Source organism: Hibiscus syriacus, unplaced genomic scaffold, assembly GCF_006381635.1.
Source record: "Hibiscus syriacus cultivar Baekdansim isolate YM2019G1 unplaced genomic scaffold, ASM638163v2 tig00112217_pilon, whole genome shotgun sequence".
Lineage (NCBI taxonomy): Eukaryota > Viridiplantae > Streptophyta > Magnoliopsida > Malvales > Malvaceae > Hibiscus > Hibiscus syriacus.
Window position 1 is genome coordinate 231,341 of NW_024063270.1, and position 15,735 is coordinate 247,075.

Here is a 15,735-nt window from a genome sequence, read left to right on the forward strand (position 1 = left end):
TTTAAAAATATCAGAAAATGGACATCCAGTTGCTTTAAGACTGCCCTTTCTTAATTTAAAAATAATAATTCTTTTTTACAATATGTGTTTTCTGATTTTTATAAATAAGATATTTATTTATTTTTAACATATCAGAATATGTCATCTAGTTGCTTTAAGACTGCCCTTTTCTTTGATATTAAAAATAAATATTATTATTTAAACCAATATATATATATATATAATAAATATAATAATGAAATTAATAATTTACATATATATTAAAAGTAATAAAATAATATTGAAAATAAATAAATGGAGAAAAAAAATACCATAGTATTAAAATATAAATTATATAAATTAATGAAGATAACTTGAAATATAATTAATAATAATAATTTAACCTATATAATTATTAATCAATGATTAAAATATCAATTATTAAAATTAAGAAATCCAATTCGAAATATTATAAAACATAAATATTAACAATGTAATTTAACCTATATAATTATACAGGATTAAAATAAATATTAATTAAATAATAAGGGACTAAATCGGTTATTTTCCCTAAAGTATGTAATTATACTGGAAAGGACTAAAACATAATATATTAAAATTTGAATACCAAATTAAAATAAATAAAAATAACTTGTAGTGACTATTTTGTAAAGATTACAAAATTAAAGGGGTTGCGGAAAGGGTTTTACTATTATGAAATTACACAGATACCCCTCCCCAAAACGGCGTCGTTTGGGAAGGGGTATAAATACCCTAAATGCCTGGCTCGAAGGGCCAAGCTTCCTCATTTCTGCTTTCCTCTTCTCTCTCTTAAACTGAGAGAGAGATTTCTCTCTCGCCTCTCTCTAGGTTCCTCCAATCGGAGGAAGGTCGACAATCGTCTACCGTCGCTAACTCTACCGTCGGCCACCGCCTTCGGTGGCCGAATTTTTTTTTTTTACACTAAAATACAGCCCTAATTTCCCCAAAGTCGAGTCCGACCTTTGTTTCCCCAAAAAGACTCCTAGTCGGAGTAGATCTATGAAAATACCTTCGGTATTTTCTGTTCTCCGGTGATGTTTAGTGCTTCCGGCGATGGTCAAGGCTCCAAGGGTAAGTTTCTTTCTTCTTTCTTTGTTTTATGTTTTGGTTGACTTCTTGTAGTGGGTTCTCTTTCTTTGTGCGTTGCCGTCGTTGTTGTGTTTTTTTTTGTAGGTGGTCGATGGCTTTTATAGCCATCGACGGTGTATCTCTCGAACCGGTCTCAAATGGTGACCCTAGGTGAGTCACCGGACTATGGTGGTGACTCACCATAGGGTTTCAACGTGGGGCAGAAACGAGGTGCTTCTGGAGGCTTTGGTTGAAGGTGGCTTCGTGGAGGCGTGGCAGCTGGCTGAGACGTCGACGTGGGGCGGCTGGAGGCAGAGGTGGCGCCGCGTGGTCCCTAGGGTATCATAACCCTAGGATTTCTTGTTGGAGAGCTTTGGACCGTTGGATCTGGCCAGATCCAACGACTGAGATTGAGGCGGCTGGGATGAAGATGCAAGAAACCCTAGAGTTTAGGGTTACTGTTGGGTCTCCACTTGGGCTTGAACTGGGCTTCAGGATCTGGGCCTTTTTTGTTGGGCTTCTGATGTAATTTGTAATATATATATATATATATAATAATAATAAATAATAATAATAATATTATATTAATAATAATATTTATAATAATAATAATAATTTTAATAATAATAAACGAAAAATTAGTGTTTACAGTCTCAATAGTAAAAGAAAAATGTTATTTTCTATAGAGGTTTCGAGTTTAAGTAGTTAAGTCTAAAAGGTTTATGTGCATTGTCAATAAATTCAAAAAATGTAATAGATATTATCTTATAATCACTTCACACTAATTAAAAAGATTACTACATAGTAAAAATAGCGGTTATTCAACTTGGGAGCTAGCATGAGGTAGTTTTTGGTGGGAGGTAATATCCATATCCAAATGTGTGTACTAATTTTGGTATACATAATCTGCTGGGTAAAATTGTTTCACTAAGGGTGCGTTTGGTTCACGGAATGAAAGATTACCAGTGGGAATATAATATTATCAGGGAATAGGATTACTTGGAATGTTGTATTTTGTGTTTGGTTGGCTTAGCAGGAATGTAAGATTACCGTGTTTGGTTAAAAGAATAAAAGATTATTGGAATGTATATTTGACCAAATTGTCCTTATTATATATTTTGTTTTTTTAACAAGTTAGAAAATATTTATATATTTTCTTTAAAAAATTTAAATTCATAAAATTTATATAATTTTTTTTTTACAAAATTGAAAATATAAAAAGGTTTAATGAAAGGGTAAAATTTTATTTTAACCCCTGAACTTTATATAAAATTTTAATTATAGACTTTTTTGTAAATCTAAAATAGTTTAAGGATAAATTTGTAATTTAATATTCGTAGAATTTTTATTATTCAATGACAGAAAAAATATATTTAAAAAAAATTAAAGGCATTTTAGTCCAAAACGCCGGGAATCCAACAATACCTAAGTAAATAGAAGTAACGACATTCACAGTAATATACCCCAAAAAATTCATTATTAGTAATCTTACATTAATTAATTTCATCAACTATTGAATGTATGAATAACTTTTATTATTCAAGTTTTTTTGAGAACGTAATCGTAAAACATGAGTAAGACACTTATCGTTTCTTTAATTAGTTTCATTAACTATTGAATGCATGAATAACTTTTATTTTTGTTAAAATCCAAGTACGTAGAGTGAACATAATCTGCAATGCAGACACTAGATCTTGTCATGAAACTATGCCCAGAACATAGAACAAAAGAGATTGACGATAACATCAAAAAAGCTACAAAATTCATCATTTTTGGTTAAAAATTGACAGTCATCTGAGCTACACGTTAACCTACTAGTTGAGATATAATAAAATCATATTTTTATGATGTCCATTGGAATCGTCATTGCTTTCAAGCATTGATTCGACAATATAATGTTTCAAGCATTGACTCGATGACATAATGTAAAAAGAGAGTTGATCCACAAATTACAACTCAAACGGTTTTGGGAGTAGGTTTTATCATATCACAGTTAACAGGTTAATGTCTAACTCAGACGACCGTCAATTTTTAACAGAAAATTACGAGTCTGAAATATATGAGTTATCGAGTGATCGTTTTCTAACTTTTAATAGTCTATGACTCAACAAAATAATACCCTATAGTCGGGAGACCACTTTATAACTTTTAATAATGGGAGGACTCAACAAGCAATCTCTTATAATCGAAGACTATTTATATACTTTACCCTATTACATATTACATAATTTCACATTTTTTTTTATTTTATACATGTATAATTTGAGCTTCATTATATTTATTGAATATCTGTTGATTTAAGGTATCTATACATATAGAAGGAAAAGAATCGAATTTGGTAAATACTGCACAGACTTTGATGGGTATACTTAACAAGGATGAATTAAGGGGTTGACAAAAACAGTAGCTCACTGAAAATTTAAATTTTTTATATAATTTAAAAAATTATATTTTCTATTAACAATACGTTTTTGTCTCCCAATAATTTTATAAGTTCACTCTCTTTAATATAAAATCATGCATACTACATGATTAGTGTATACACTCATGAGATGAAAAATTGCATAAACATGGTACGTTACACCATGCATCATACAGGAATGTTATATGATACAAGAAGTATTCTTAATCCATTCTATATACCCCTCGATTAAATTATGATTAATCAAAATTTGGATCATATTGAAACACTGTTTGGAACTCCCCTGCATGTTACACCAGGCTCTGAGCTAGGTGCAAGCAGCTCATATGGCAACACCCCAGCTCCACACCGGTTCTTCAGCCTGCGATCACCGTTCCTTTTCTCTATCTCCTTTTCAACCTGTCCGATCTCCACTGAGAACCTGTAAAATGCTTCAATTATCTCCGCATCGCCCGACCACGTTGATGGCTGCTGCCGTTCCCCTAGGTATTCCTCGTCAGGAGAGTGTGTCGACAAGGTGTCCACCACGGCCATGAATTTCGTAGCTTGTAGTAAACTCGGCAACGCTGATAGGAAATATTTTTGTGGATCGGCTACGAAGTTAGCGTACTCAGGGACATTTTCTTCGGGTATTAATCTTCTCATTAGAGGTGGACGGTTCGGCACGTAACCACCGTAAGGGTACTGTCCGAAATTGAGTGCGGCATGTTGGGCCGATGCAAGCCAAATGATGGTGGTGAGGATGGAGACTAGATCATCGGGTGTGTTTAACGTTGGCCACCAGTCCTCGTTGCTGAGATCGGCGTGACCGACATGGACTGACTCACAGTACCAGCATTGTAGCTCATTATCATTGCGGATTAGACTTGAATCCGGATAGTAGCGGTTCACGTAGGTCCGAACCCAATTCTCGATCGCATTCCATATTAGTAACCCGTCGGAGGCATAAGGGTAGTCTTCTATTAGCAGCTTTAGGCCATGTGGACGTGTCGAGTCAGGTACTGCAATTCCCCTGCGGATTAGATCAGCAGGTAAGCCCTCCTTGTCGAAGCGCCAATGGCTCCGGTAAGCTGCAGCGCTTATCTCCATGCAGTAGCGACCGGGATTGAAGCAAGACTCGATAACCCCATCGGCACTGATCAAACTTTGCCGAGCCAGAGCATTGATCTCGAGTGTATACCTCATGTGTGGATCCAAGAGCTTGAAAATTGGGTGCATTGCACTCAACTGCCTATGTGCAGCCAGTATGAAAGGTTCCATGCATGCATGTGTCCGTAACCTGTTGCCACCAAACCAGCTCAATTAAATGAAAAGCGACATTATTGATGTCAAAAAAAGTTCAGCTTTACTTACCAGTGGTTAACCAGTTGGTGAACTCCAGCGTCATTAGAGCAAACATGAGCCTTTGCAAGCTGCCAGATCCAATTCGAAGTTGCATCGACCGGAGGCGTTACGACGCTCTTGGATCGGGAACACGGTGCGGTGTGTGGGAGGCTTAATTCAATGGCAATAGGCTTGAGAGTTCCGTTAGGAGTCAAGAAAAATATGGTACGAGTAGCATATGATTTCCGCCCATCGAGTGCATTGATCCGATCGAGAAATGGTAGGTAAAGGTCATGATAATCCACCATAAACAGCTTATTCTCTTCCAAAACCTAAAAAGATACTAATTAACATCATTTGCAACTTAGAAAAGATAGTCAAGAACACCATGATCTGATAAATTTACCTGTTGAACAGTCATGCCATTAAGCTGGCTCGCTATGTGCTCTTCTTTGAGTGCAGATTCCAGTGGACCATAGATCTCAGGATCCAGCTTGCTCACTGGAGGAAACACCGTCATCCGTTCGATGTTGACAGGGTTGACACCTGCCAACACCTGACGGGCGAATTCATCGTCCCGCAACCACGCAAACTTGTCCTCTGCATACGTGGATCACATGTAAAAAGCATACATATTTGATAGTGCACATTGCTGTCATGATGATGAAACAAGCATGTATGTACTCACTGGAAACAACTTTTGGAGTTTCGTATTTGAGTAATCCTTGGCTGGATTCCTGTATTTTGGTGACCACTTTTGGAAGTGGAAGGCTCTTCATTGCTTCATCCTGTAAGCCTAATTTGAGGAGGAGCCCTTCCTTGTAAAGGTCGTCGATGTCAGAAAACGAGTTTATGTCGCGGTTGTAGGCCGATATGCTGGCTTTTAGCTGCGGCAACAAGTTGTGAAGCACTGCTCTAAGCCTCCCCGCTGAGAAGTCGTTCTGCTTGGACTCCTCAAATTGTTCATCTCTAGGCACATACATCGGCATTGGCTTCTCCACTCTGCTCTCTGCTTGTATGTCTGCGATTTGTAAAATAAAATTTAAATTTTTATTCACAACGTCACAATTTGAGGAAAACAACAAGGAAAGGACGTGGGATTGATGGACCACCAACTTTTGTTTTTGTTCAAGGAATAGACCGTCACTAAATGGTGGTCCTTCCCATTCATAATTGATGAACCTAATCCAAGGTAATTCTATCAGAAGATAACATTTGTTGAAAACTAAAACAAGAGCGGTGCATATCTATGTATGATATTAATAGTATGCATGAGATTCGTTCTAGGCTCGTCTATGTATGTATACCTGTTTCGCTAGGAAGTCGTCCTGTTCGACATCGTCTTGGGTATGGAATTTCTTTACCTCCAAGTACAGGCCTAGCGTAATCAATTCCCCTGTCTGGATTTCCTAAATCATTGTATATATCGAAGTCGTAAACTCTGTCTGAAAGTTTTCTGACTCCCATGCCATTGCCCCTGATATCCCTCAGCTCCTTTTGTCTCAATCCCATAAGACCTTTGGGTGTCTCACTAGGTAGATAAGGCTGTCAGAAAAGGAAATGTTAGAAAATTTTGTAAAGTTCAGGTACCAATTGTGTAATAAAGCTATGGTTTTGAAGTGTTACCTGATTATTGAAGAAAATCCTTTTACCGGGGTGATCTCTGTTGGATTGAACCCATGAGTTACAAGGAAAATAAAGAGGACCGCATGCAAATCCTTCAACGGTGATGCTCTCCAGGAAGAATTCCTGCTGGTGTTTGTTTGTCACCGTGATTGCTCCCGGCAACCCGAAGTTGGAGTCCACCGTGAATTCCGCCGTGTAATGGACCCTCTCGGCTTTCACCTTTGCCTTCTTCGACCAGTCCTTCAACACTGCTCCTTTGCTTTTCTTTGCAGCCTTGGTTCCTGCAAAAAAGCCACGGTTTCACTTTTAATGGCGAGAAAAAAAACCCAGAAAATAGCAGCAAAAAGTGTAGAAGAAGTAGGAATTACTTGGATCTTCTTCGGTGCTGATGAGTTCCAAAACAACATTCCTTCCAATATTGTCGGTGAAAGCGTCCAAATGCTTCATTAAAGTCTCCTTGAAATCTTCCTTGTTCTTGTTCCTGACAGTTACGGCAGCTCGGACCTTAAACTGAACACTTTTGTCATTTTGGTCAGGCACAGCCCTGAACAGATTGTCACTAACGGCGGCCACCACAGGAACCTTGGCAGCTCTCCTCAAATGCACACTCCTTTGCTTCGATGGGAGCAAGACAGGGTTAACCAGGAACCGGTTCTGGTTCTGTCGGAACGGGAAAGAAGTTGTCTTGTTACTACTGTCGGATGATGATCTTTGAATCAAAGAAGAACCCATCATCTCTTTAGCCACTGACATAACTTCCCCTCTCTCTCTCTCTCTCTCTGTATCAAAGTGGTTTTTTTTTTTTTTTTTGAGTTTAAGCAGAGATTGATGATTTTTTTCCTGTTTGATCTTGAGTGAAGAAACGGCACTCTCTTATTTATAGGGTTTGTGTTTAAGACTTACCATTTCTAACCGCCCACACGTTTTTTTTTAGATTTGACCATGATTTTGATAATGCTGCAATATCATCCATGTTAATGGATTTTTTTTTCTTTTAAAAATATGAAATGATAATAAGTTAATATATGTTTAAAATACTTTTTAGTAATCAGTATATATATATATATATATATATATATATTAGGCACAGTTACATAAATTTAGATTCTCTAGAAAAAAAATAAAACTTCTTTTTACTTATAATATAAAAAGATATGATTTATATATGATATGGTGTCAAAATATATCACTATAGTTGATTAAATAGACACTTCGAGTCATATTTTTTTTTAATTTGACCTTCAATATTTTATTTTAGGAGCAAAAAGACTTATGTGGATGAAAATTGTTAGCTAATTAACACTTTAAAATGATGTATTTTTACCTTAAAATGAAACATTAAGGGTCAAAATGCTCAAAATAAGAGCCAAAGAAACTATTCAATCAAATATTATGAGTCTTTTTACTTTAAAATAAAATGTTAGAACCAAAATTCTCTAAAACAATGTGGACCAAAATGATCATTAATAAATGTTGTGAGTTAATTTTTATACTATGCCCTTATGTTATATAAGGTTTGATATTGTTGAAAAAAGTTAAATATCTAAAAGTTAATTTAAATGATGAGTTAATAATATCTTGAAAATATTATGTCATGTGTGAAAACTTTTTTTAAAAAAATATTTTTTTAAAAAGTATCCGCTTGAAAAGTATTTTTTATTTTTAAATTTATTTTTTAAACTTTGTTCTTTATTACTTTTATTTAAAAATAATTTTAAATCTAAAAACTAATAAAATATTAGCTTTAAAAGCGTTACTTTTTTAGATTTTATAATTTTCTTCTTTATAGCTTTTAGTACCCAAAATACTTTTAATCATAAAAAATAATTTGAAAAGTAATAAAGATTCAACATTAAGAGACTATGTTAACTTTTTTTATAAAAAAATATTCTGGTGTGAATTCAATATTATATAAGTTAGATATACATTATGAGAAATAATTAAATAAATAATGATATTTTGAGATTATTTTGAAAATTATGGTGTTTTTTTATAATTTCAGCATAGTTAATTTTCTTAATTTCATAATTGTAAAAATAAAAAATATATATATAGATAGTGAATTGTTTTGTATTTGAATAGAGGATTCTATAATTATTTTTCTTTAATCATATCTGGTAAACAATTAAATTTACGTGATAGACAAGAAATGTTTTTATTGCTCCAAACACATATTATTTGTTCATCAAGTAATAGTTTTAATAGAGTTTTGATTATTCAGTTTGATTGTTTGATAATTAATCAAGTAATATAAATTTTAACTTAAGATTAACTTAAGATAAATGTTAAAAATTTTGTACATATGTAAAAGGTTATAACTTTTTTTTTCTTGTATTAGAGCATTTTGGTCCTTCAATGTTTTTATTTTTGAGATAAAACGATGAAAACCGTTAACTAACAAACGATCAATATTAAAAATAAGGTGTTTTTTGCCCTAAAACGAAATGTTTGAGGCAAAATACTTCAAAAAACTAAGGATTAAAATGACTACTTAGTTAAATATTAATAACTTTTTTACCCTAAAATTAAGCATTGACCTTAAATTAGACTCATTTTAATGTTTTTTATTCTAGGAGTCGTCGGCTTCATTGTACATGTGTGGGGACCATAAATGGTAATAGATGCGCAGCCTGTTTTGTCGGAACATTTTTCACATTTTAATGCAGGGTACCTTCCTCCCTTGCTTCCCAGAGCTCCACTCTTTTATCACGGCACTTTCTTGCACTTCACAATAATAATCCTTAATATAATAATTTTATATACCATAACTTTTTTTAATTAATCACTTGTATTCGACTTATGAATTTGATTAATTCAGATCGAATTTTACAAAGATTCATTATGTGTAGGGAAGGGCATGAGTCGGGTTTCAGTCAACCCACCCGACCCAAAAAATTTATATCATTCATCCGACCCGACCCGAAAAATATATACCCTCCACCTGATCCGAACTCGACCCGATTTTTTGAGATAAAATCTGAACCCGACCCGAAATAATAAAAAAATTATTTAATAAAAACAATGATTTAATTGAAAAATAATATATAAAGGAGTATTATTATAATTATTCATAAATATATAAGGTAAAATTATATTTTTTCCGGATCGGGTCGGGTCGAGTATATTTCACCCTAAACCAGAATCCGACCCGACCTGAACCCAAATTAAAAAGAAAACCCGTCGGTTCAGGTCGAAACCCGTCGGATTCTGGTCCCATGTCATCCCTAATTATGTGGCCCATCCCTAATTATGTGACGACTCTCCCTACTCAGTTTGCTCCCAGACATCAATATTTGAACTCCTAATATTGCTTATAGAATATAGTGTCTTCGTCCCACTAGACCAACTATTTGTTGGTTATATATATCATAATCTTTTTTTAATAGTATATATAATTACAAGATGATATTTATTCATAAAATTTCTTAGTTATTGACAAACATACACCATACAAACGTAACTACTCGAACCTAAGATCTCAAATATTAACGTAAAATCAATATGGTATTTACTTGTTTTTCACATTGTTTATATGGCTTTGAAATGCATGACCAAACTGGACATAAGTTTTTAAAAGTTAAAAATGCTATTACGTTAGTAGTCACAAACTTCAATGTTTGGTCAATTTTAGTGCAAGGAGAATTGAGGTATATCATATTGTATGGAATTAAATAAAAGCATATAATATAATTAATTATATACATGATCACGAAAGTTAGGGGTTGTTTATTTGTCTTTTAATAGAATCATTTAACACTGAATGCTGAACCGTTCAGCATTCAGCGCGTTTGTTTCGCGCCTCTGAATGATCAATGCTGACTGATTCAGCAAAACAGCTAAATGATTCAACACAGAAGTACATTCTGAATCATTCAGAGCCAGTTATCAAACATCATGTCACATTCAGAGTCAAACTATTCAGAGTCTCTGAATCATTCAACATTTGAATCATTTAACATTTAATCATTCTGAAGTAAACAAACAACCCATTAACCAAGAGTTTTCTTAATCGTGTGTCCTTGTTCTACATTAGACTATATGTTTATTTATTTTTAATGATTTGACCATCGTGTATCACTTCATCAAATCTTATCCTTATCCAAATCTTGTCAAGTTCATCTTATTCTTTGTATTTTATTCATTTATTAGTCTGCTGATTTATTTTATACTTCAACTTTAAAGTAGGAAAAAGAGTGACGAAAATAAAAAAATAAACAAATTAGTGGGGCATAATAAAAATTCGTAGGTTAGATGCTATGTGTTGCAGGCATGGTTAAAATATGCAACATAAAATGTGTAACATATTAAAGGAAAAATAGCATGTTCTTACATTGATTTGGGAAAATTATTAATTTTAAATATAATATTTATCTAATATATAAAAAATTGCGATGAGCTAATTTTTAATAAATTTAAAATTAAAATCAAATATATATGCAACATAAATATTCAACATGTTAAATTTTTTAATAATATGAACTACTAATATGTATAATGTAAATGACTTCGTTATACTTACATCATGATAAAATTAATGATAATATAAATATATTTTAGTACATATAATTAATATGAGAACTTCTGCAGAATGTGAGATATACTGAGACACATGAACATAAAAAATTATTTTCTCTAAATTGTCTTTATGATAAATTATGTAAAATATGAGTCAATACAAAAAATTAACATGAACGTAATATATATTTATATATATCTACTTAAAATAAATTATTAATATTATAAATTATATATAAATCTACCATACTTTTAATGCATGAAAAGTAGCACTAGCACAAATAAAATTCGAAGAAAATAATGTATTTATATAAAAATATATCAAAGTAATGTTAAAATATATAATGAATTGAGATACAATACAATAAAAAATAATTAAAATATATAATAAAAATAATATGAAAATTATACCAATTAATATATTTAACTTATCGAGTTACACACGAACTAAATTATCTCAATGATAAAAGAGATAATTGTTATTTCTGGAATTCAAACAAATCGTATATAAAAAATGTTTGAGCGTCCATTGTCGAGATTAAATCTTTTAAACGTCACCTTTAATAAAAGAAATTGTCAAATTATATATATGGGTCAAACGCGCCCACCGTCTCTAAAATACAATATTTTGTTAACCCACACGCTAGGAGAAACAAGTAGAAAAAAAATCTTTGGAGGTGCCCCCACTTGACCATGTACAAAATCTAGACTCAAACCACATAGCCATTGGTTTGTTCTTTCATGTAAATAGAAATATGAAATTCAACTACCCAACATATAACTGAATATATTATTAATACAATAAATTAGAGAAACTAAACTTATAATCTATATTATGGTAAACTGGTATTCCTATATTAACAACCAAGACTTATCATCTCGTTTGGGCCATTAATGTTTGATTGCTTTGAAAATCAGTCTTTTATGTACCCATTGACTAACCAAATTCCAAAAGGAAAATTAACAAGAAACATCCTCAGTTTCTTCATATTAAAAAACTTTGGCTTTAGGTTGCCCAACAAGCAACCCTACAATTCTTGGTCGCAGAGTGGAGCACAAAATCATCTTTTGTAGAGCACCATTGAAGCATGCAAACCATGCCAAAAGTATTGGACTAATCTGCTCTCTAATCTTGACTAGACTTGTTTAGGCAAGATTGAAATTTGTAATCGGAAACGGTATAACAAGAAGTTTCACAGAATTGGGTTTCCAAATGGCAAACCTTTTCTTTTATTTGTCAAAATAAATATGCTATAGAAAAGGCAAAGACAAATCAGTAGATTGAATAGAAAAGTCCAAATGACCACCGTCAAATAAAGCGGTGAGAACACAAGAATGATTGGTCTTAATCATTTTCAAATTCCCAAGGCACCAAACCAATCTTGGTGGCATTTGCACCACATGTGATTCAGCACCATATTGTCTCAGTTTGATTCATAGTATGAGTCCTAAGATTTGCAAATTTGACAAGGTAACACTTGAGACAAGTAGTATTCTCCAAGCAGTAGTACTTACATCTAAAAGCTTGGCGTCTTTAAGTGAAACATGCAACCAAACCAGGCAGCAGTCCTACTTTCCCTGCTCAGGATAAGTGCATACAACTTTAGATACCAAAATAGCAACACCCAATTCCAAGCCTCTATGTAATGTAATATAACACTTAAAAACCAAATGGTTACAATCAAACATGAGTACACTTTATAATTTCACACTCCTAAAATTTTAATACAATTTCTTAAGTTCACACCCCCTTATATAAAATCCTACGTCCATCTTTGGAGATATTCAACGTTTGGTCAATTTATCTTTCATAGCAAGCCAGGAACAACATGCAAATCGAGGTCAATAAACACCCAAAAATTCTTGAGACGACTCCCTTCCTTAGTGTTTTTTTTAAAAGATAGCAGTAGCAATATTTTTATGCATGAACTGATCGAGTCCTTGCTACTGTTTAGTTTTAGGTTTATTCCTGTTCTTCAAGATAGCAGTAGCAATTTTTTTATGCATGAATTGATTTGCTTCTATTGATTATACTTGAACATTTGGTTTACTCTGATATCATTCTCTAAGAAAATGGTTGCATTTGGAGAAATTTATCCTACTAAGTTATATAAAGAGGGTTTTTCCGGCAACAAAAACCATTTCAATTCCAGATTTTTTATTCTTGCAAGAAAAATGCTTAGCGGGTAAAAATGTAAAAGACGAGGAGAGAGTCAAAACCTGGAACGACAACGAAAGAGAGCAGGGTTTCATCAAAGCTGACAAGGAGACAAATAGCATCATATCGGATTGTAAGACCATAAACTGTTTCTAATGAAGGGTTCGCCTCTGAGTCATTTCTACTATCTTCAGGCCATGACAATGAAACCAAAATATGTGGTCGCAATTTTGTATGTTAATGTCGCATGTTAGAAAAGCAAGCCATAAATGACTATCAAAGCTAAAAAGATTATGTAGTCAGAATGAGTTCAGCCAAGAAAACTAGCACCGAGGAAATATTATTCGATAGCGTAAAGGATATACCAGTCATATGCAACAGGGAAAGTCCAAGATCAAGGGATACTACATGATCAAACAAACAATTAGTGGTAGAATTTACAGATAACGTGGTTTGATATTTTTACAGCAAATACTAAAACCCCACAATGAATTTGGTGAGTTTATATCATTTTGCCTAGGGATGCCGGATGCAACAGATGCTCTCTCTGCCATAGAAACCAGATAGCTGATAGAGCATGGAAACCGATAACATCGATCCGGCTATTCAATCAATCTGACCAATCTTTTCTAATATGTTGGTTTACCTGTTCGTCTAATTACATGCCAGTAAAATGAATCTGCTTAAACCACCCAAATATATATATCCCATAGCACCGGTCACCTTCAGAGAAAGAAATATCATATAGAGAATTATAAGACCCAGTCCTAATATCTTGTTAGGCTGCATGTCATTCCGTGGCAAAACTATAAGTGCCCAGATTAGTCCTGACATGAGAAAGCCCATGGTATAAAACAAGCTGCTATCTTGAGGGACCAAGTACGAGGAAGGACTCTTTGACCAAGCTCCGAGCAGCAATGATTTGCCCAAACCAACAAGTGTGTTGAACATGGGACCTGCATAGCAGCCAGACAATGCAATATGCACACTATCACCACCATTCATTGCTAGTGCAACGTTTGACACCAAATCACCCATTGAATTGCCCCACGCCAGGATAGTTACTCCAAGAATGGACGGATTAATTCTAAAAATCACACCAAGTGCTACCAACAGAGCAACAAGCTCATTAGCAATCATATTAAACCAGACAATGCTCATAAAAAATCCGCCTAATACCCATGAGATTAAAAGCCTCTGAGGTGGATGATCAGATATGGTATGCTGATATGCAAGAATACCAAGAATGCAACCAGCTGAAGCACTGTAAACCATGTTATCACTCGACTCTGGGAGCCCACATCACATTGGCTATTCCACAGAAATGCTAACAGAACAGGAGCCAATGAAACACATATGGTTTCGACCAGGATTCTGGATCAACTAGAGGAATTGTTAGCCGCCTTGGAACTGTCAGTGGCAACTCCAGGAGTGAACAATTTAGAGCATGAGAATAGTGAGTCATTAGTTTCCATGCCGTCTTCAGTCCAACCCCATGGGGCCTCTCTTCGGCTAATGGACCGGCCTTCTTGAAGTGATTTGAATAAATAGCAACATTTGTAGCCCACATCCATTGTGGCAGGGAACTAGGGAGTTGGGGTGGACCATTTTCAGTGTCCACAGCCAGAAGAGAAGTATATAGGAAAGTTTCCTCCTCGCTTCCTTGTGAAAACAGACTTCCCCGGACAGGAAGCAATGGTGTAACATCCAATTTCAAGCTCCTGGCATGTTTCCACAGAATCTTATTTGCAACCACGGAAAATGCATAAATCGCATAGATCATGACAAATGCAATGGCACCCAAAATACTCACCTTACCAGTTACCAATACCATTGCAAGTGACATGAGTGTAAAAAGGAAGAAACAGATATCCCTAATGAAGCATCTTTTATCGATCTGGACTCCCTTCCCTTCTACACAAAGGGAGACAGACCCTAAAACAACACGAGTAACAAAAACTCCACCACCCAACACACTATTAAGACCCACTCCCCCTGTATCTGTCTCCAAAAACACAGCTATACTCGCAAACACATCCAGTGCCCCGTTTCCCAGAGGAAGGAGTGTAACTCCAGCAACAGTTGGAGGCAACATAAGCAGAAGCGAAAGCTTCTCCAATGAAGAGCAAAAGTAGTCAGCTGCATTGTTACCCAATAGGTAGAATAAAGCAGCAAGTCAACTGGGGAACTCGGTAATCACATAGCCTCGGTAAAATTTCCACTAAGCTATTGAATGATCTCCTAATCCTCACAAACCTTCAGGTAAATCATAGAGGGAAATCTGGTCTCACATAAGCATTTGTAAAATTCTCTCTCAAACATAGCATTAGCTCGGTCTCATACAGTCATCAAGCCAAGCATTAAGGATACATGTTACACTATACTGATGCAAACACACATACATGAGTGCCCATAGGCCACACATGACAATCAATTCCCCATCAAGGTAACTAAGATAGCTTAGCTGCACACTAGTATAATTCATCACACTAGAGTTAGGAAATCTCATCATTCACTGATATCTCACTCATTCTCTCATCTAGAACGTTTTGCAAGGATTTATTAGTTTTTTATATGATCTGTTAGTTTATTAAACTGCTCT

At 34.4% G+C, this 15,735-nt stretch overlaps 1 protein-coding gene and 1 pseudogene across 1 annotated transcript; both read right to left on the reverse strand.

The window, feature by feature from the left end:
- Positions 1-3,712: 3,712 nt before the first annotated feature.
- On the reverse strand, positions 3,713-7,250 carry LOC120175952 (linoleate 13S-lipoxygenase 3-1, chloroplastic-like). The gene is made up of 7 exons (XM_039182494.1): positions 6,829-7,250; positions 6,461-6,741; positions 6,142-6,379; positions 5,523-5,855; positions 5,241-5,434; positions 4,865-5,166; positions 3,713-4,790 (listed from the first exon to the last, which is right to left on the reverse strand). The coding sequence occupies exons 1-7, from the start codon at positions 7,211-7,213 to the stop codon at positions 3,767-3,769; spliced, it is 2,757 nt and encodes a 918-aa protein (XP_039038425.1). The 5' UTR covers positions 7,214-7,250; the 3' UTR covers positions 3,713-3,766.
- Positions 7,251-14,512: 7,262 nt separating this feature from the next.
- On the reverse strand, positions 14,513-15,309 carry LOC120175866 (annotated as a pseudogene).
- Between the last annotated feature and the right edge of the window lie 426 nt (positions 15,310-15,735).

Bases quoted from the DNA above. Each gene is read 5' to 3' on its own strand.
- LOC120175952 (XM_039182494.1), bottom strand. From the start codon at position 7,213: ATGTCAGTGGCTAAAGAGATGATGGGTTCTTCTTTGATTCAAAGATCA. The intron at 6,742-6,828 runs GTAATTCCTACT...GCTTTTTTGCAG, and splicing joins CAGCACCGAAGAAGATCCAA to GAACCAAGGCTGCAAAGAAA. The intron at 4,791-4,864 runs GTAAGTAAAGCT...TGGTGGCAACAG, and splicing joins CACCAACTGGTTAACCACTG to GTTACGGACACATGCATGCA.